The sequence below is a fragment of the Maylandia zebra genome, linkage group LG4, assembly GCF_041146795.1.
Source record: "Maylandia zebra isolate NMK-2024a linkage group LG4, Mzebra_GT3a, whole genome shotgun sequence".
In the NCBI taxonomy this organism is placed as follows: Eukaryota; Metazoa; Chordata; class Actinopteri; order Cichliformes; family Cichlidae; genus Maylandia; species Maylandia zebra.
In genome coordinates, this window is record NC_135170.1 from 14,655,238 (window position 1) to 14,677,721 (window position 22,484).

The window sequence follows — 22,484 nt, forward strand, 5'->3', positions numbered from 1 at the left end:
TATCGGGATATGAGATTTTGGTCATATCGCACAGCCCTAGTCATCTGGTGGAAAACTAACTTAACGAGTGTCTCATAGTGAATAGAAAGCTTTCCTCTGTACTTACAGCTTCTGTTTTTGCTTCCGAAACACTACTTTCATTAAGAAAGTTATCAATAGCTCCGTGTGTGCTAGAGGGACACAAACACAGGGAATATTTAACTGAATGATTAATAATATTTACAGAGAAGTTCATGCTGCTGAACTGGCCGATGAAGGGTTTCATCCAGGGATCATCCTGTTTGTTGACTGGTTTGTTCATCTGAAACAGAGTGGACAGAGGGGAGCACTGTTAGGACGGCTTTAAAAACTTCTAATAAATAAAGAAGACTCCATCCCTTTATTAAATGGCCTCATTTCAAATAGAAAAAAGTGCAAAGATGAGATAAATGTACCTTAGTAGAGCTTTTATGCTTGTAGTTCCAGGTGACTTGGTCATGGGATCTGCTGTCCTGTTGATTGTTGCTCCACATGCCGATCTCCACTTCCTCTTCCTGGTCCCAGCTATTTCCCATCTCGTCACTACACCATGTGTCCATGCGCTTGGGACCTGGAGCTATCATGAAGGGAGGGAGATGTAGAAATAGATTACTAGCAAGTAAATTCACCTCTTTTCTGCCACACTTTAGTCACACCAGACTGCTTATTATCTACAGATGTTGCAATCAGATGTTTGTAGGGTTTGCTTTGTGCACATACCAGACTTATGCTGACTGCCCCATCCTGACCCAGACTCCCTGCTATCCCTGCCGTCACCCCAACTGTAGCTCTTGTCATTGGGCTTTCCCCAGGCAGACGTCCCGTTGTCCACAGTCACAGGCGGAGCAGCACTAGGCTCCCCCCATGATGCGGATTCCTTCTGTTGGGGGTATGGCTCACCCCAACCTGAAGGAACAAATGAGATGATCACTATGAGGGTACAGTTTCTGTGGTTCAATCTACTTGATGTACTTAAACACTATTTAACATTTGTACAATTCCAATGTTAGGCCAGTGGGAAAGTGGGCTGCATCACATTAAAGGTGGCAAGACCCAACCTGTTTTCCAAATGTACGATAATGTTGCAATTCATATAGATTTCTCCCCACTTAGCTGAAACTGGAGACCAGAGCTTAGAGCAACACTCCCTGGGGAACCCTATATCCACTCACTTATGTAAGCAGTGTTTTTCTTCCACGCTTGTGGATATGCACGTGTCATTGCAGGACATTATACCCTTTGAAATGTAACAGAATGCATGCTCAAGAAAGGGCACGTATGAGTTCAAAAGGCTCTTGTTACAGCCGACCACCCAGGCCCGTTACTTTCTCCCTGCACAGGAGACGTTTGGGGAGATGCCAGGGATACCTCCCTGTAAAAATAGGACAGATCATGGGGTGGCCTCTGGCACTGATGTCCTGCATCTGACTTGGCTTGTTCATCACATATGCACGTATACACACACAAGAGGACAGACTGACACAAACAGGTAGATACATGTAGCCACAAACAAGCACATCACACAAATACACACAAACTGCCAATCAATAACCCCCAATCTATCACTCCATCCCTGTCCACTTGAGTGCATCAGCTGATACAAGGACTCAGAGGAAATTTTAACCAGTGTGTGTTTGCAAGTGTGTATGAATAAGCCTGAGCATCTGTTTTTGTTTGATTACACGTACATTTTGCAACACCATGAAAGTCTAATTTAGCTACATTTATTGATCATTTCCTTTAAGTGACCCAGACTTTTTACTTCACTAGGTAATAACTGAAATTAAGATGAATCAAGACCCATAAATTAATTTTCTCAATGCAGTAGCTAGGGAGAGGGTCCCACCCTTTCCAGACATCCACTTAGCGCCTCCAGTTAGCTCACTAAACCAGAAACCTTGAATAACCCTAAACAGCCCCCTCCTTTTCTCCTCCTCCAGCCCCTTCCATAGAATAGCTCTCCTACTCGTTTTAGTTTTCCCATCTCACATTGGAACCTGTCCTATTTCCAAGTCAGCAGACCATCTCCTGTGCTACTCACGGTCTCTCTAACTCTCTTTTCCTGAAACCCATCAAAAGCCTGCGTTTCTATAGCAAGCACAATTGGCGGGTGAACAAGAAGAAGAGGAGGGGGGAGGGAAGGGAAAAAAAAGGCGAATGAGAGAAGAGAAAAATCGATGCTCTTAGCATTCCAAAGGGATGACTCAACTGGCTTTTCAAAAAGCCTTCAACACAGACAACACTGTAGGGAAAATGGGAGGGAATGACTGTACGTGTTTGGTCTCCAGCCATGCTTCTGTGTAAATTGGTGTATGCCTTTGTATATAATTGTGAGCGCGTGTATTTACACTGGCTTTGCTTGCACTTTCTCAACCCTTTTAGGACTTCTTCTATCCATCTTAATGAGAGTCTGGGTTAGCCTTGTTCCTCTCTTACAGACTCCATGACGAGGTTTGCACTTCTACCATTTTAAATACTGCCCCAGGCTCCTGACGTAGGTGTTAAATCACATTAATATATTTTTTTAAAAACTCAAAGACAATCTGTGCAAGAATTTGCACATTTTGATGATAAGTTTCCACTCTGGCTAAAATAAAGTGGAATATGTGATTAATAATATATGCTGTAACCTGGCAAACCACATTTTTGTGTGAATAGACGACACAATGAAAAAGTGCGAGTCTGTGGTGTACCGATGTTTCCACCTGTTTTAATGTTGTCTGGGCACGTGCATGCATTCTTCTATGCACAGTCCTTTCCTGTTCTCACAGTCAGGAATGTAAAAGCCACAACTGTGCGTGAGTATTCATATGGTGTGCAAACATTATCCAACCTACCAGAACCGGAGCTTTTGTCCTGGTTAACATGCTGCATTGACATGTGGGTTGGGTGGGACTGGTGCTGAGGGGAGGGGCCCACAGCTTCCTGGTCTGGTTGACCAGTCCTGTTCCACATGTTGACAGACCCACCGCTGTATTTGCCTAGGAGGGAAAATAAATACAATTTTATCAGCTGAATTTATTATTTTATTTTTTTAAGTGGAAACAAAGCTAAAGTCTCTGTTTCAACTTGTGTCAAAAGTGCAGACTTGAAACTATAAATCAGTTTAAATTGTGCTGACAGACCAAGTAAAACCAGACTTGCGGCAAATAATTCCCATGGCAACAACATGGCATTTGGTTGTTTAGGAAGAAGAGAAAGGTGTGGGAGCAAAAGAGCCATATCGATTTCGAGTGTTGAAATGTGAGATTTGTGACATTTTGAGTGTTTGGAGTGTACAGTTAGTGTGCATGTTCTGTGCTTGGTGTGTAGTCTACTTGTTTGATTTTGTTGTGCGTCAACAAAATCGACTACTAAATGTCACAGATGCTTGCCAAAAAGCCACCAAAGGCAGATTGAAGATAAGACACACCCTGGAACTGGATGGGAAATGTTTCTTTTGGAGTGGCACAAATAACTTGTGTGGCATGTTTTTTTGACACCTGGTTGTTTTGTAAATAGTTGTACACAACAACAAATGCCTGAGACACTGCCTGCAATTTAATGCAAATAGTTGCATTGAATTTTGTTATTTGCAAAATTTGTACACAAGTTGTTGAAATTTACTGTTTATATTTGAATTTCAAGTCATAAAAACAGATAAACATGCTTATGGTTATTACAGTAAAAAACAAACAAACAACTTTCTTACTTGGATTTTGTGTTTTTACTTGAGCTTTTAGGTCCAGGTTAGGATAGTGTCAAAAACAGAAAAACTACAGTTAGATGTGAGGTTTGATGAAAAGACTGATCACAAACAAGAGAAGTTAAACACTTTTAAAAGGTGAAATATAAATCTAAAAATCAAAAGTAATTAGTCATCAATTATAGCCTTGAACCCAGCGGGTTGGGCAAACTTGCTGTAAAGTGAGTGTCTACCTGGGTCTCCCCAAGCTGCAGTTCCATCATCGATCTCCATTTTTCGGCGGATGGACTCTGGAGAAGGCTCTTCCCACCCAGTCGACACTTCCTCCTTCTGACCTACTGTGGGCATGGGGCCTCCCAGCCAGCCTGTGATACGAATAAATGAGTGCGTAATCAACTTCTGGTCCTCCCACTGAAAAGTCTTTTCTAAACAGCGTCAAGTCTCTTCCAAAGTTAGCATTAGATGCGATAACTACCTGTGGGCTTGTTTTGACCTTGACTGCCTCTGGACATGTTGGATTCAGGACCTTTTCCCCACTCGTTAGAGGGCTTAGGATTGGGCTCACCCCAGTTCTGGGCTCCAGTGTTGTTCTTCGATGGCTCAGCCCAGCCCTGAGTGGTACTCTGAGGTTTGGGTTTGAGGACTGGCTCTCCCCAGGTGGAGCCTGGATTTGGAGTGCTCACGTCTGGAGTATTTGATCCACCGCTCCCCACCCAGGTGTTACTGCTGCTGGTGTTGGTACGGCTCGGCTCGCTCCAACATCCAGAACCAGACCGGTCACTGTCGCTATCCCAACCTACTGAGCCTGCGCCTTTTTGGGGCTCTCCCCAGTGGCTGTTGGAGCTTGGTCTGGTGGTTTCTCCACTGGCACCCCAGGTGTCACTTACATTTGCACTGCTGGAACCCCAGCCCTGCTGTGGTTTGGAGGTATTACTCCAGGTACTGGATCTAAAACAAAAACATGGGTTTACCTGAAGCCTTTAAAAATATGCCAAGCTTTGAAGCTCCCTCGCTCTCTTTCTTGTATATTTATTTAATTTGATCAATTACCTGTCATCTTTGTTAATGTTGTTGCTCCAGGTGTTGCTGCTGCTGTTATTACCCTTGCAGCTGGCTCCATCATCCCAGCCGCTATGCCCAGCTCCTCCATTCAGTGGGCTTTTGCTGTCCCAGCCAGAAGTTGGTTTCTGCTCTCCCCTGCCAGAACTTCCTGTATCTATGCCTGAGCTGCCTGGCCCACCACCCCAGCCTGCAAATACAGGAAAGATGCATCACTTTCTGTCCTTGTACTATCTAATTTTATTCTTAATAAGATTTATTTATTTATTTTTATTTTAAAAGTTCATGCAAATTACCTCCAGATGTCTGGGAGGGAGCTGCCGGTGTCGTTTTGCCCCAGCCGGAGCTTCCACTGCTAAGCTTTCTTTCATCTCCCCTGGTGCCCTGGTTCTGATTGTTATTTGGAGAATTGACATCCCAGGCAGTGTTCTGCCGTATGGGCGTCTGTCCCCATCCAGTGTTGGACAGGACCCTCGGGTCCACTTCAGCCCGGACCAGAAGTGATAGTACTGATGCAGGATTGGGACTTTTTCTGCTCCTTCCCCCCTTTGTCTGGATGCTCTCTCTGTCTGAGCTAGAACGGCCTCCGGAGCTCTCACCGCTTCCCTCGCTTCCCCCAGAGCGACCCCAGCCTCCTGTGACACTCCCCAAGCCATGGCTTCCACTGCCTCCCACTGCTCCTCCCATTCCCATGGCGTCATCCTCCAGGCTTTTCCAGCCATTGTTAGAAGAGCTTCCTTTGTGACTTCCAGCATCTGAAGGGTTGTTACTAGGCGTTGTGGAAGACGACGATGAGGACAAGGACGCACTGCTCCCCCAGGGGCGAGGTATTGCTGCTGGGGGCCCCATCGTCGTTTGGTTTCCATTTCCTGCTGTTTGGCCTGTAGAGCCAAGGATTTGATTTGAGCCAATGCCACAGGACAAGTTGCTCTGAGGCTGGTTTGGGGTGTTGGAGGGCCCCTGGTCCCAGCGTGGGGCCCCAGTGTTATTGTGGTTATTATTACTCTTATAAGCAGCAGTAGAGGGGACTTGGGGGTTCACAGTGTCTGCATTTGGGGGGCCCTTGTCTACAGGGTAGGTAGCTGCGCCCCAAGGCGTACCGAATGCCCCACTGCCCCCCAGTTCTCCTTGGGGGTGCTGGGGTGCTGACGAGGGGTTTCCATTGGCCAGCGGACCCCCGGTCCCTCCTCCAATGGAACCCCAAGAACAATCCCCGCTGAGTTGGGGTGAGGCGGTAGAGTTTGGTGGACTAGAGGTCATTGTGGCATTAGTAGTAGTAGTAGTAGTAGTATTCATTGTGATAGTGTTATTTGGTCCATTGGATTCAGTGTTAAGGTTGGTAGGCTTTAGGCCACCATTTCCACTGTTGCTGCTTAATGTACCATTATTCACCTCGGTGTCTTGCATCATACTGCTGTTGTCTGGAGCTGCCATGCCGCCCCAGCCCAGCAAGGGGGCCTGCTGGGGAGCCATACCTAGTTTGGAACCTATCCCCTGAGCCTGTGGAGGCCGTTGGCCCTGGGATGCTGGATTTGGGATTGAATTTTGTGGCCAGGCACCATGGTTGGCATTTGGGTTTAAAGTGTTTGGGTTTAACCCTCCATTGATGCAGGGGGTGCTTCCGCCAGTGGGGATCACATTGCTGCCTGAAGGGGTGCCCCATACACCACCGTTATTGACAAGCTTGTTGTTGTGGTTGCTCATGTTATTGCTGCCAATACTGTTGGACCCAGCCATGGAGTACTGTGAGGGCTCAGACATGTTATTTCCATTATTTGCACTGCTGATGGTTTCCATACCTGCGCCAACCACCTGATGACTGTTGCCATTGCCATCTCCGTTCATTGAAACGCTGACCATCATGGCAGCATTCCCCAAAGAAGAGGTGGGGGAAGAAGTTGCAGATGACGAAGAAGCATTTGCTGACATCATCATCACTGTTGTAGCAGCAAGATTCCTCTCTGAGCCGATTGAGGAACTAGAGTCTGCGTCCATGCATTCTGATGCCGACTCGGGGTCTGATCCTGATCCACAGCCAGAAGAGGAAGAAGAGGATGAGCAAGAAAAAGATGAGGGAGGCCAGACGGAAGAGCTGGTTGAAGAAGGGTTATTGGGGGTGTCGGTGCTTCCGTCTACTAGGGCTTTGCCCCAGTTGCTGTTGCCGTCACTGCTGCAGGGAGAGCCAGACGACCAGGGGGGAGGCTCATACTGCGAATCCAAGCCAGGATGATCCAGACCTGGTGAGAGATTGGAAACAGAAGATATTGTTTGAACACGGAAAAAATAAAGTTAAAAACACAACATTAGTAACATTTACCAAATTTAAAAAACTGAGGATAATTAAATCCCTCAAAGTTGCCTATATATATATATATTTTATTTATTTTAATTTCCCTCCAAGCTTCAGCTACCCTACTGTTCTGGATGTGCTCACTGCCAGGGCTGAGCTTGGACACAGCTGCCACCATTTTGTAACCACAGCAGGACCCAAAAGCGTGCCAAAGCAATAAAACTTGGATTCAGTGAGGTGGAGGATGAGCATCAGCAGGAGAGAAGTGATGGAGGGAATAGGGGAGACGGCAACAAAGTGTGAAAAAAGGAAATATGGAGGAAGAAAGAGGGGAGCAGTTGGCAAAGGAAATGAAGTGGTGGCAACTTAAATTATTCAGACTTTTAAACCCTTTTCTCACCCAAAATATAATAAAAAAATAAAATTAGACCTGGCATGTTTCTAAAATTAGACTGCATAGAACAATGCGATACAGGTTTCTGTACAAACACCCATTGAGTCTCAGATGTGAGTGGAAAAGCAACAGAAAGTAACTTTACTGTGCAAAGAAGTATCAAAGGAAAATTTTATTTAGACAGCCACAACCAGGCTACCACAGACTACGGCTACGTACCAGGCTACGGCATCGGCTCAACAAGGCACCGTTTTACAATCTGAATCAGAGCTTACAACATTCTTCATTTAAAACAGCAGCTGCCCTTTTCTAGCCATGTTTCTTCACCAGATGCCTGAACCTAACCTGGTAACGTGCGAGTCTCTTTAACCAAACGGCTGCCCACTTGGTCCCAACTTAAAAGTCTCTCACACATAAAATGGTTGCCAGCTCTCGCTGCTTATCGCATTTGCTTGCCAAGTCTTCTTTTCCACCCTTTGACACCCACTTTCTCTCTCATTCATCTCTCTCTGTCTCTCGTATGTCAGAAATAAAATTATCAGCCAAGGTCAAGTCAGACTGAGTCTAACTCATCTGATGACTGCTCAGAGACTAAAGAAGGTACTTGAAGGAGGACTGAATTGCAGAAGACAGAGTATCAAAGAAGACCATGTGTAGTCACCTGTTTGATTAGGGGAGTGGCTGACGGAATCCCGAATGGGAGCCATGCCTGGAAACAGAGGAAAGACTGTCAAAAAGGCTGAGGGGCAGAAAACAGAGCAGAGAAAATGTTAGAAACAGTCATGGCAAAAAAAGGAAAAAAAGAAAAGAGACAAGCAAAGACAAAAGAAAACGAGAGCGTGAAAGTAAGAGCTTAAAGTAAGACAAGTGCAGAGGGTTTAGTGGTGAGATGCTGTTTTCTGAATCTAAGTTAGCAGGTAAAGGTGGTTATCCAGCTCAAAGGAATTAAAAACCCAATTAAAACTCCCCATTCGGCATCTTAACAAAGATAAGCAATTTTTTTTTTATAAAATAATACTCAGGATCTTTTCCTTTTAGCGCTGGTAACAGAATGACTGCCGACCTCTAAGTAGCAACAAATAATCTTATAACATACATTTTTGTTGGATTATAACCATTTTTTAGAAATGAACCATCATTTTGGATGCAGATGAGGACAGCTGCCACTGTGAATCAAGTATAGCCTCATACAAATTTCACAAATCCTCACTTTGGCAGAACAAGAGCTAAGACATCAGGAGCTATGAGCGAGAACATACCTACATGTTAATGTTCAGTGCCATTTAAATATAACAGCATAATCGTTTTCTTGCTTTATTTAAAAGACAATGTTCTTGTGTGTTAAGCAAGTGACATCTGTTCCCTTTTCCTTCTCTTCACAGGTTACCTATAAGTGCCGCTGGTGGCTGTGACACCTGGCTGGGCAGGAGGGCGTCCCCGGGCTGACTGGAGAACAGGTGACCTCTGGATCCCAGGTCGAAACAGGGGAGGTCAAACGTCAGAGCTCAGAGAGCACAGCCTCAAGGGTCTGAGGTGAAGAGGCAGGGCTTGTCAGAGCGGGCAGCAGGCTGATCAGCCCCCCTTGGCATCGCTGAGGACTGTACGTGTGCGTGTATGCTATGTGTGGGGAGGGGAAAAGGGGGGAGGTTGAGTAGAATAAGGACTCTGTCTTGACTTGGTATGCTCTGGCACTGCAGGAACAGAAAGAGAGAAGAGGAGAGAGAAAAATGTGTGAATGCTACAGGATATATCCATTTTAAATCATTTCAAAAAGACTGTCAGCAACTGGTAGGGATGGGAACCGATTATCAATATATTGATATGATAAATTAGTCATTCAGATTTTATATCGATATCTATTTTTGATTGCCATTGGATTCTCATTGGCTCTTTTTTGAGAGTAACCACCATTGCAAAGCAGCAATAAAGAAATTCATGCACGTTATTTGCATGTTGTGGGTCAAATGTTTGTGCATGTTTGTTGAGCTACTTCTTTTTGTGATCAGTGATGGAGTCATTACTCAAAAGTAATTTTTACACATATTACACAGAACACTTTTCTTGAAAGTAAAAAGTTTTTTTTATTTATTTACTCCCAGACAAAAGCAATTAGTTACACTACTCGTTACATTACTTTCACGTTACTCTGTAAAATTACTGAAACACATCATCTCATATTCACCATTTAACAATATAAACCTGAGGCTCCAACCCCCCACATACACCAACAAAAATCCTTGAAGACACATCTCTAAGACCTTTCTCTGGGTTTTTGGCTAGCTTAGTGTTAGCATGCTTGGCAGATGCTTACAAAGAACTAAACTTGTGTTAACAGCATAATGCGGTCGTTTCTGTCCGGGATGCAGTTTTCCACTCCATCATTTATCTTGTCCTGTTGTGCAATAAAAATAAGTGTCCGTATCTCTAGACTGCATCGCTATTTTCTGGGAACCGGTTTTCTACAAGAACCTGTTCTCGATTCCCATGCCTACCAACCACTAAACCACAACATGCTTAAGGCACATGATAACTACCAGAAATCCACTGCTCCTACAGTCAAAGCCTCAAGAGGTATCGTTTTGGTCAAGCACAGCTGTAAAGGAAACATGGTGGCTACCACTTTCCCTGAGCCACTGTATTTACTTAAGGGATTGAATGAAGACTACTTTGTTTGGATTCTGTGTCACTAACATATGAAGATGGCATTATCCTTTCTCCTGTCGAGAGACTATGGAGCAGGTGGAGTCAGCCAGGTTAGTCAGAAATCCACTAGCAATAAGCAGACACAGACACACACACACACCTTCTCTTGGTGAAGGGCGGGGTAGGGTGAACATCTACAGGGAAGACTAGATTAGGGTTATACAACGAGCTTAAAGCAGCTCTGCACTAGGACACCAAGGCAAGGAAAACCTCTTACCTCGAGCAAAGCAAAAGGACGAGTAAAGGGACAAATGCAACACTATACATTGAGATATGGGGATACAAATAAAGCCACAAATCAACAAAGGGGAGAGTGACATAGGCAACCTTCATTGAAAAAGGCCCAGTGCATTTGACAGGAATAAGTAAAGTGTTTGTGCGAGTCTCCTGACCTTTTTCTTGGTGCAGGATAGAGTGCGTTAGCTTTCTGCCTGCTGCAAGCAGTATACAGGTCTATTTATAAATCTCCAGTTCAAATAGCAACCAGTCTGTTCACAAGCCAACATGATAAAAGAACAAACAAACCCATGTGTGCACACGAGCAAATGCGCTGGCAAAATTGAAGCAGTGGAAATACATTTTTACAATTTAAGTATTCACTGGCAGCTGGGGTGCTTTTTGTGGCGAGAATAACTTCAAATAAGATGCATCCTACAGCAATTCACACCAGGAAAAAGATTCAACCAGACCAGCAACCAGTGTTCTGAGACAACACGCTGACCAGAAACACTTAGAGGCTTAATCCCACCTTTATTAACTCTCAGCTCACTAGTTTAAACTGGGCACACAGCCAGCATCTAGACATACACCCTGCCAGAAGCTGCTTAAGCACCCTCTGGAACCAATCAAAAACACATACAACAATGATATCATGATTACTAAAACTCTTTCCCTTCTCCTTTCCCAGGAAAGTGACACAAAAATATTTTAAAGAGAGAGCGCTATCCAAAAGAGAGAACAAAGTTAAACAAAACAAGACAGAGCAGAAATACAGAGCCTTTACTGTGGAATAGACCTGCTCCCTCCGGCAGCCACGGCACTCAAAGTGCAAGATCCTTCCAGCAAACTGAGCTGTTTACTTCCCAGAGTCTTGGCTCAACCTTCCTACATGGAAAGACCTCTGTCAACTCCGAAGCATCTGCTTCAAAGCAGGTATGCAGGGAAAACCGCTTATATCCTTATAAGGCAGTGAAATCCAAATTAATGACATTGAACATCACTAACTGAGCTACTAGAACAATATTTTATCTATATATCTATTTATAAATATATTTATATATAAATTACTCAACTTTTCATCAGATTATCCACAGTGTTGTTCATGTGTGCCAACATGTGCCCAGCTTTTGGTGTCCACACACGCTTAGATATACTCTGACAAAGCCTACCTACTTATCTGTGTAAGGTATGAAAGCACTTTGTGTTTTTCTGAAATGCACCTCGCCATTTTCTTTGAGACAGCTCACACAGTTTTGAAATCAGCTACATTGTTGAGGCGAATAGCTGCAATGACTAATGTTGTATAAATTCTCAAGATAACATAATGTAACCAGATGAATGTATAAAAGACGCCCGAAGCTTCCACATGTGAAAAGCGGCTCAACCTTTCATTCTTTTTTAAGGTCACCAGGGGGCGATGCCAGAGATTGCAAAATAACTCCCAGCGCTATAGAAGTTTATAGAAGAAACAAGGTTTCTAATGCCTGAATTATCCTTCAGCGGAAAATCTACTTCATAATCCGGAATTTAACCGGAAGCCCATCTTACCCCTCCACATAAAATCATAAGGACTTCCCGAGAAATGCAACTGTACTTCAGGTCAGCGCAGTTCGCAACGACCGATTGGTGTGGAAATTTACAGCTTAAGATTGAGAGGGGTGTCCAGATACATCATATATCACAGCGTCGATTTCCTACTAAAGCATAATTCAGGCATAACTCTACCTATATAAAAACTGTTCTATAGTATTTTTACAGGGAGGAGGATTACCTGGTGTATGTTTGTGAATCCGCACACTGACCTGCTAATTTAGCAGTCAGAACCCCCCCCCCCCCACCACCCCTTCGTCATATCCATTTTCAAAAGACAAGGATAGTAACAGTAGAAACTTCTCCAGTCTTCAAAACACAACTTTATAAGATAATGGGTGAGGTCATGGTGGCTACAGCCGATGTTTATACTGTCAAATTTAACAGATGTAACATTAGTAGGCATCTTGGTACCATTCCAACATTGAGTCTGTGTTATGTTAATAAAAATAAAAAACCACCATCATGACTGGGTTTAAACTTAGTTGGTTCCAGTTACAAATAATTACTGGGAGAAACTGGTGAGGCGCCTTTACTATTGTGTAATACTTTCTGACTTTACATCTAAAAGATCTGTAGATGAATATATGCATGCCTCTAAATCCAAACCCTTTAATGCCAAGTAATTTTCTAAACTTGCAGTTTTCACTTATTAAAATGGCCTTTTCCCAATGTACCCAGTTTTATTTTTACTGGAAAAAACAAAACGTCAGCATCACCAAGGTGTATAAGCTTTGTTACTGCTGCTGCTCAGAACATCAAGTACAGTTTGTTCCTATTTGCTTCCATTTGAGTAAGGCTTTTGTAGGGGCCCCTGGAGTTGGCATCAACTTAAGTGCTGCTATCACCTTACAGACAGAAAGTTAAGAGGGGAGGAGAGTTTAGGGACAAGATACAGGATTAGAAGGAACTGAATAATACAATGAAAACCTTTTTTTTCCCTCAACGGTAAGGAGGAGAAAACAAAAGACAAGAGAAGTGAAATTTGAGAGGCAGAGACCTGTCACTGAGGCTGATGGGCCAGGAATGCAGCTGCAGCTTCTAACATGTATAAGTAACTTCCTCAATTCAGCGGCACATGAATCGAGCACAGTGAACACATTTGCTGCTTCACAGACAGAGTCAAATTAAACAATGTGAAAGAGACAATGAGGCCTTGAATGGAGAAGATCAGCAAAATTTACCAATTAATGCAAATACATTTAAAACGTGAAGGAGAAGGGGATTAAAGCCAAGGGACATCTGAATATTTAAAAGCCTGCTTTTGTTCTTTTTTTTTTCCTTTAAAAAAAAAAAAAAAAAAAAAAAAAAAAGCAACACATGGTAATGAATCTGATGCTATTCGAAAGTCTTCTGTTTAATCCCAAATTGTTAAACTGCAGATGGGATAGTATAAATCTAAAACTAATAAAAAAAGTTTTCCTGTAACATGTAAAACGTTTAACTGGTTGTGAAATTCTGGAAGACCTAAACGTTAAGTCACCGCCAAAGTTCTGCATTTTCTGACATGTTAGAGACGTTTATTAGCCTGAACGCATAGTTTTTTTAGATGACTGCTCTGCGTTTAATTTGACTCTTGAGCGACTGTCAGCTCAACATTTCTTTTAACTAAAGGCCCTCTTCATGTGTCCTGCTGTTGCTATGCAACTGCAAATCTATTTGAAGCATGGTGCTTTGCTGCCAAAAGCGGACACATTTTTTAAACATCATCTGTATCCCAGTAAAGCACAACAGGCCCTCAGAAATAAAAGATATTAATAGTTGCACTAAGAGGGTGGCGGGAGAGATACACACAGGTAGATATACATTGCAGGATGGATTCAACTATATAGCTTTGTCTAGTGTTAATAACTTGAGATGCACTAAAGGCTTTACTTAAGCAATTCTGCCAGTGTATATCATTAGCTCATTAGGGCTGCCACGATTAGTCGACTAGTCACGATTATGTCGACTATTAAAATAGTCGACGACTAATTTAATAGTCGACGCATCGTTTGAAGCTTTGTAAGATCACAAAGGACGCAGGAATGAGTAGTAGGATTTAAGAGTGTAATAACGGACTGAAACAGAAGATGGCAGCACTGCATGTACAAGGATGCCAGCTGCCGTTAAACCCCGAAGAAGAAGAAGCTGTGTCCCAGAATTCATAGCGCAGCCCAGCGCAGTTGTCAACAATGGCGGCAGCTAGTAGTTTTAACTTTACTCTTATTATTCTTTCTGGGTCACAAAATAAACGTTTAACATATTTTCAGGCGAGAATGTAGCTGTGTAAACCTCAAATATCTGCTCAGTTTATCAAGACACCACATATTTTCAAAAGCGCTCCGACGTTTTCGGAGACGTCTGTTACCCACTAGCTCGTTAGCTAGGCGGGGGCAAGGCTAACTAGAGCCGTGAGAACACCGGACTCCCGGCAAATCGTTTTCAAACCCACCGCCGTCTTTCGCTAGTCAGGTTAAACATATATATAAGTCACTTAGATAACTTAAAAATGTTATTGTTTGGCTTTCTTTAGTATTTTATTTGTTCCTGAGTAAATCGGTTTGGCTGAGATTAAAGTTATAGTTTTTGCACAGCTAAAACTGTCAAGCAGACAGCTGATTATCAGAAGTGTGAGACGCTGGAGAATATACTCCGGTGTCCTGTTATATTTTAGAAAGCAAGGAGTTTATTAAACTTCACCGAAACAATCTGCAAATTTCATTAAAAATTAATAAACTACCATCTTGTCTTTATTTTTAGTTAGCACAAACACTTCAAGCTGTAAGCTAATGATAGTTATATAAGACCAGATGCTGCTGGTGCAATAAGCTGTAGTTTTACGTCCAATGGATGATGATCTGATTAGTCGACTAATCGCAAAAATAATCGGTGACTAGTCTACTATCAAAATAATCGTTTGTGGCAGCCCTATAGCTCATTTGATATTTGCTTTTATCAAACATGACAGACTAGCAGCTATCTGAGCTGTGACATCATCTGTGACCTCGCTGATGGGCATGCATCTCTCCAGCAGATATTTTTCTTTGGAAGCAACAACCCCTTGAGACCGTGCATCCTCATGTGGGGACATGACATTCTGGATTTTCTGCATCTTATACATTATTAAGCAATGCTGACCTTATTGTTTTCTTCTAAAATAAAGCAATTGTCCCCCCATACGAGGACATACTTTTAAGTGTCCAACAACTACATACCAAAACAAAGACTACCTACTTAAAGATATAGTAGTTTATATATTTGCGGTCCAACCAATCACAAATATGCAATAGAGATGAAAATGCAAACCAAACAAGTGCTCGGGTCACGAGAGGTTAAGATATGAGCACAAGTCTCTTTCACTCTTTAGAATTAGTATGGCTGAAAAGAGTCGATAGAGATCATTACTCCTGAGCTTTGAGTGGTGTTCAGTGTCCCAGGCATGCTCTGCATTATCAGATACAACGAGCTGAGATTTGATTACAGTACGATAATTTCATTCATCTTCTTGTTTAACAGCAGATGTAACATAAACACTACAAAGTGCATTATTACAGCCTGGAAAATTATTTTCCATTTGAAATCTGTGTTCAAGGATTATTTTCAGGTGAAATCCTCCCAAATTTCCTGGAGCTCAAAACTCTTCTGTTAGGGAAGACCCTGTTGTCGTGGCAACATTCTTCAAAACACTCCCAATTCCTCTGGGCTTGTCCAAGCAAGATGACGCCAGTGCTGGGAGCACATGCCCTTGTCTCTCAACTCCCAACAGCCCTTTGTTAATAAATAGCCTAGAGACCCAGCGAATGCAAGCGAGCGATCTGCATCTTTCCTGCTTCAATTCTCCCATTTGGCGTAAGGTAAGCATGACAGACGTGAGGTGAGCATGAGAAGGACTGAGCAAATAAGTGCAGATGTGACTGAGTCGTGTTCATCCATCTCTTTTTCAAAACAACATGTGTGTGAGATTGCCATGTGCAGCAGGAGTGTGTGCAGAAGCAGATAAGGACAGTCGTCACAATCCACCACTAGTACTTCAACTTTGGGAGGAGTTTGGAGGGGCACCCACTCTCATCAAGGTCAGACCAACAGCCAACTAAAAGCAACAGCTTCAGGTTTTGCATATGACTCAGTCATTTTGTCCATAATTTAGTCATCCAATTGATTTTACTCTAACATATCCACCCACACCCAGGTTTTATCTACACTACAAACAGCATAAAATTAGTCAACAGTGTTTGATTTTCCCTTTCAAGCTTGTGTTTGAACCTCGGCAGCGAGGAGACTTTCTTCAGTCTTCTGGAAGCTCGGCATGATTTGCTTTGTCATCTTGTGCCAAGTTGTGTCTCAAAACTAAACTCCTGCAGTGTTCTGAAACTGTAGGATCTTTGTCCATCTGGTGCAACAGCAGCCATTGTGATATACCAAAGAGCAATCATGGGCTTAATCATACCAATTACAATACTGCACTAGCATCTGGTTACATTTTCATGTCGATTATTACACAGGGTTTTTCCAGAGTTAAAACGGGCTTTTGGGAGCCACCAGACATGCAAACACGACTAGTTCATATTTAGTTAATTTAAAAAAAAAAACAAAAAAAAAAAACTGTTAGCCTGTTTGGGGGGGGGGGGGAAACCAAAAACCACTGTTGTGGGTGGCTTACTTTAAAAAAAAAAAAAAAAAAAAAAATCTATATATGCAGTAAAAAGCCTGCCATGAGAACTGGAAAGTGCTTAAGGTACGCAGTCAAACCACTAAACACAGGGTTACACACAATTAGCCCAAGCAACATGAGCACATGACTAATTAGCATAACATTACATAAAGGCACTACCCAAGCTATTTTCCCCTAACCATTACAAAATAGTACAATCTATATTTAGCTTCACAACACACATACACAGAACTATAACACAAGACCTTGTCATTTATATTGTCATTTCAGCGAAGTTACACCCCTGATATTTGGTGATTAACCTGGCGAGTCAGGGCCAGTCCTCCTACAGACTCCAGTTACAGCAAGGCAATGTCCCCCCTCTCTGTGTCATCAACGCATGGCCTTTATTTAGGAACAACAAGTGGCGGCACTTTTACAGAGCATGTCATTACAGAGCTTAAATTCTGAACTAGATTATTTAGTACTGCATCTACTATACCAAGAAACAGAGGGAACTACATATCCAGGATGGCAGAGGGGAGTGAAAACTAATAGAGAGAGACGCACTGAAAGACATAGTCAAGGTCAGAGACTGACACTATCAAACTTCCTGCCTACAGTAGCCATGACAGTAGTTTTACTTGTAACAGTAGTAGAACCGTGCTAACAGGAGTCAGTGGAAACTAAAAGCAATTCAAATGGAAAACACACCGACGTCACAAGTCAAAGTACACCAGCACTGTCACTGGAGTAAAGCACTACACAGCAAGGACAGAAAAACCTTTAGAACCCAAAGCAGGCAGGGAAATGTAGGGGAAATAAGGCTGAAATTTAATTATTAACTTTGAAACAATTTTAGAAATGAACAACAAGTGGGTTAGATCTTGTCTAAGCTGATATTTGCTTATTTCTATTATCTCCTGACAGGAGACAACCACAACCACACAGAACTGCAGCACTCGGGGTTGTGAAACTATTAAGTTTATGGTGAACCTTTTCTACTACCTGAAGTAGAATTCTGTTGATATGCAATATCAATCATACTACGCATAATTGCATTGGGTGCTTAGGAAAAATTTGCCTATTGAGCACAGAGAGCTTGCTTCTTTTTAATGGCACATTGCTCAATACAGAGAAATGGCTCTATGCGAGCTTTCAGAAGAAGCAGGCACTGATAAATCACACATGGGCTCCTAACAGAGAACGTACTTCTGCAATATCAAATCAACACAAATTGGCCCGGCAGTGGGAAACTGCAATACTTTCAGTGGAAGTGTCTCGTAATTTTACAGATATCCTTTATACAAATGAATGTAAATAAATTATCAGCTGGTTTTGGTTATTTTTATTTTGAAATCAATTTTTTTTAAAAAGGAAAGAATTCCTGACACCACGCCTCACCTTTTGTCCAGTCCTGTACCTTATCCTCCTTCCTTTTCACACTCTCCGTCTCTCTCTCTCTTCCATCCACTGTTCTTCCCTCTGTGGGTGTGTTCCCTGTGGACAACAAAAGACATTGTTTCTCTGTCAATGATTTATTTAACACAAAAAAGGGTTATTTTATTACACAAAAATCTATAATCCCGGGTTCCCAAATGTACAAATAACAAAACTGTCATCCTTAGTTTTATATCACTTCAAAAGAATCATCAAAAATAGAAACCCTGATGTTGGGACATCTTTTAATTAGTATAGTTTGTGTTGTAGTTTTGTAGTCATCCTGGTTTCCTGCTCAGAGAGTGTTAAGTTAAGCAGCACTGGCCCTGGTGGGTGTGCCATTTAGGCCGCAGGAGAAAGCTACAGGCTTCAGTCTAATCCAATAATGAGATTAGCGCACAGCACTTACCTCCGCTTTACACAGACGGGCACACACAAACAAGACAGATGCATTGATATACAATATAGTTTGGCACCTCGTTTCCGATTTAATCGCAAATTTAAAAAAAAAAAAGTGAAATCTGTAAAATAATTTAAAAAGCATTAAATCACCAGGTTTACTAAAAAACAAACAAACATTTAAAATGGTAGATTTTCAGTTAAAGTATGTCACATTTACAGTGAAGCCAAGCCGATAGATAGATCGATCGATAGATATGATAGTTCAGTGACTGCTAACCAGCCACCACCACCTTCCAGTCTTGTGTCCCATGGTTGGACGTATTCCAATGCCATGGTCTTACACTGCAGTTGCTGACTGTAGCGTCCTACTGGGAGCCTGGGCCGCTCTAACCAGAAGCTGCAGCAGAAACTGGTACTGCTCTGCTGTAGCTTTCTGAGACTGCAAACCAAACTGTCTACCTTCCCCAGATGCGGTCCAACACGTTGGCGCTGGAGCTTTTCCATATGACGACACACTCATTGGAGATGTGACTGGTTCCTTCTCCTTTATTTACTCTTGCCACGTATAGGCTATATGGTGTTATTTAATGTATGAAAGTGTGGGCGCACATGCACCCAGCCGCGCTACTACTGAGACCGATTCTGTGGCAAACACTGCTACTGCTGGGAGCAGAATCTGATCTGTATAACATCTTCATGACATGCACACAGTGTTGAGTGTTTTAGAGGCTGGTGTGGAATTACACTAGTCTGAACGGCATGTATTGCTCTTGTACATGACAACTTCAAATCCTAAATGTGAGACTTCTCCTGAACTTTTCTTTTCAGCACATTTAAATGAAATCAATTGTCTACTCTAACCTTTTCTAATCAAGTTAACTGACTTATGGATTTTGAGGGGGGTTTTGTGTTTGCTCCCATCTTCACCCACAACCCCTTCCTCTCTGCTCCCACACTCCCCCCCCCCTCCTTCCTTCACTTATTTCTAACCATCAAGTGCTTCAGCAGATGGCTCTAGGTTCAATAACAACAGCAGCAGCGGCGGGGCATGGTGGGGGCCCTCCTGGAGAGCACACATAGACCCTACAGACAGCATCTGTTTATGAATGGGCCAACAATTGCCCATCCCCCCCGACGGCTACAGCTGACAGAGGGAGGAGGCGCGACAAGTCACCGAATCAGAAGGAGATAAAGAAGAACAGGCAGTCAGAAGAAGAGGGAAAGAAAAAGGCAAAAAGTTTGAACAAGATGTTTTATTAACATAGCAAAGACAACACAGACTGCATTCAAAGACTGACACATTACCACAGAAACATTTCCTAAATGTTGTTCATTTTATTTGACCAATAGTCTAGAAACACACGAGCCAAGTGAGGATTTAACAAAAAAAGAAAAACAAACAAACATCTTATTTCTGACTTTAACAAAACTGCAGCATTCTTCAGTTAGATCAGTCTTCCACAACAACTGCTGAGAAAATACCCTAATGTGTCATAAATTGCACCTCTTCCTTACTTCAGCACACTGACCACGTGCTTTCAGTTTCCTTTAATGAGTCTGTTAATGTAAAACTGTAATAAATCAGGACAGTTACAGGAGAACCATCCTCCCGTGTTAGTCAGAAAGTCACGTGTTGTTTTTGTCATTGCTCCATCTTTATAAAGTTAAGCATATGCAAACTACAACTGGAATGATTTTAGGTGTTTGAAGAATTTATTAAACTTTGTTTAATAAAGAAATTACTGGAAGGCTGTGAATAAGCCAGTCCGACTCGTTCTGACTTGAAGGACTTCATACACTATAATAAAACCACAATGTCAGGATTCTTTTGAGTCTGAAAAGATCAACATTTACTTTGTTTTGTCCACAAGATACACTTTAGAGCTATTTTCATTCTGTGCCACAAACAATTTCAGACAGAAAAAGCTGTAATTTTTACTGTAACGTACACGTCAGCCGACTGCTGAAGCAGGACTGCTCTCCCAAAATATCTGACCTCTAAATATGGTCTTTTTTTGGTTTTTTTCCCTTCAAGTGGATAAGATAAGCTGGAGAGCTCATTCCATTAATAAGCACACACTTCATTTTTTCCATATTGAGAAAAACAAAGGGAGGAAGCCAAGAGATTAAAAAGTAGCAGTCAGATGAAAAGATGTACCAAAGTGCAATAGCTGTAATTCAGTAACTAAAACAGATACACGTTTTATTTAACTACGGAAATGTACACAAGACAGTGGAAGTGTTTTGTTTTTTTTGTTTTTTTTACTACATGTCCTTATTCAACCTCCATTTCATGAATTTCTCTGTTAACCATAAGAGGAAGTGCTACATTGAGTTGTTTTCAAAGGATGAAAGCCACTTTTACTCCTGTGAGCTTCACAGTAAAGCACAAATTTTGCTGCCACCCACTTGCCCTCACAGTGAACTCCTTCACGCCTGCTATCAAATAAAGCTGTAACACTAAAAATAATCAAACTATATCTGGGTTTTTGAGGAGGAAGAGATCAAAAATTGGATTTTAGCTTTAGACTACTGCATCCTAATATATGGTAGTCGTCATGCAGTGAAGCTGGAGTAGACAGTATTGAGTGCATGTGTAGCCTTAAAACAACAGAGATGAATACGAGCACACACCCACACCCACTTCTCTGTCCCTTAAGAACAAAAGCCAGAAGGTGGTCGCGTGGCTAATTTACATGGACATCATTTGCATCAATTTGCATTAGTATGTTCTCACAGAGGCTCGACACTGGAGGCTCCCTGCAGGAAAACCATCACTCAATTAGGGAATGAAAATGAGCAAGTCTCCATCACAAACAGACCAACTGCAGAGGCTTTGTGAGGGGGGACGGTGTGGCACTTCCAGCCGAGCTGATTTAAATCTGTAGTTTCATGCAGTCAAAATGAGGCCGGGTTCATTTCAGGTCACGGTAACTTGAGAGGAATATGATATTAAATCAAGCTGCTGGTAACGGGAGGGCGAGTTTCAATTTAAGGGTTGTTTTTCATTGTAATCAGGCAAATATTTAAGTTTAAAATGAGAAAAACTGAATTATTGCCTTTTTTGGAAATAGTTAGAAATGATCAGTTTTACTGATTTCACCTAACATATTAAGTTAAGGAATTTGGTTAGGAAGTTTTAAAAGCTCAAAGTGAGTCTAAAAATAAAACGAGACCTGCGGTTTTATAAAAACACTGTCTCGTTTCTAATAACCTACAATGCAAGTTATACTAGTGTGACTCAAACTTCACTGATGCAGCTCAACAGCTTGTTTATGCAAAACTGGCTTTGCCACCCTGTCTGAGCCTGCACGCGTCAAATTCATGAAATGCTCCGTTTCGGTCCTTTCGCTCATGACCATTTACAACAGGTGTGGCTTTATTGCTCAGAGGTCCAATGGTCAACTACCTGAGCTTCCACCACTACAGCAACAATGTAGCAATGTCGCAACCTCATGGGACTTCATAGCTCTGCCATATTAAATTCCAAACATGACAGTCTAAACTTGGCCATTTCAGCAGTGACTCATTTTGAGCGCTCCCGCTTTAACACTTCTTAAACCGCTTGTGAAACTCTTTTAGACAACAGTGAAACATATTTATAGAATAATTTGGATAAGGGACCCAGACAGTCAAAAATAAAGAGAAGCGAGACAGCAGATCCAAAGGAAATAACACTGCTCACAACCAATTACACATTGTGTTAAGATTACAAATACAAAAAAGGATAAATGCAGTGAGGTGGACTTATAAATATCCCAGACTTGTATGGGATGTCCATGTATACAAACTCTCTCAGTCAAGTTATGCTCATACATAACTAAGGGGCTCTAAAGTGAAAGTGCTTCACAGTCTTTATTCAGTCCTTCCTTGAGGGATGTAATCCCCACCGGAGCCTCAAAACTATCAACTGTTCATACTCCTCCTTTCCTTTCTAGAAAGAAAAATCCAACACCAGCTGTAAACTTGATGCTATCGTTCAGGACATCGAAGCAAAACTGCCTTGACAAACCTCAGTTGTCAAGTTAAAAGTTGACACCATTTTAAAGAC

At 42.2% G+C, this 22,484-nt stretch overlaps 1 protein-coding gene across 4 annotated transcripts in view; it reads right to left on the minus strand.

Moving 5' to 3' along the window:
* The window catches only part of LOC101485299 (trinucleotide repeat containing adaptor 6A), a 39,606-nt gene that overhangs the window by 11,568 nt on the left and 5,554 nt on the right, over nt 1–22,484 (minus strand). For 2 of the 4 annotated variants that reach the window (XM_076883027.1, XM_076883025.1), the window contains exons 3-14: nt 17,996–18,091; nt 8,834–9,137; nt 8,108–8,155; nt 5,059–6,999; nt 4,754–4,952; nt 4,179–4,651; nt 3,937–4,068; nt 3,710–3,733; nt 2,856–2,999; nt 739–924; nt 435–595; nt 224–301 (exon numbers count right to left, since the gene is read on the minus strand). In XM_076883027.1, coding sequence (XP_076739142.1) covers nt 224–301; nt 435–595; nt 739–924; nt 2,856–2,999; nt 3,710–3,733; nt 3,937–4,068; nt 4,179–4,651; nt 4,754–4,952; nt 5,059–6,999; nt 8,108–8,153 — 3,384 coding nt within the window. In that variant the 5' untranslated portion in view covers nt 8,154–8,155; nt 8,834–9,137; nt 17,996–18,091. The remainder of the gene's footprint in view (nt 1–223; nt 302–434; nt 596–738; nt 925–2,855; nt 3,000–3,709; nt 3,734–3,936; nt 4,069–4,178; nt 4,652–4,753; nt 4,953–5,058; nt 7,000–8,107; nt 8,156–8,833; nt 9,138–17,995; nt 18,092–22,484) is intronic. The other 2 variants (XM_076883028.1, XM_076883026.1) reach the window with 2 other exon arrangements.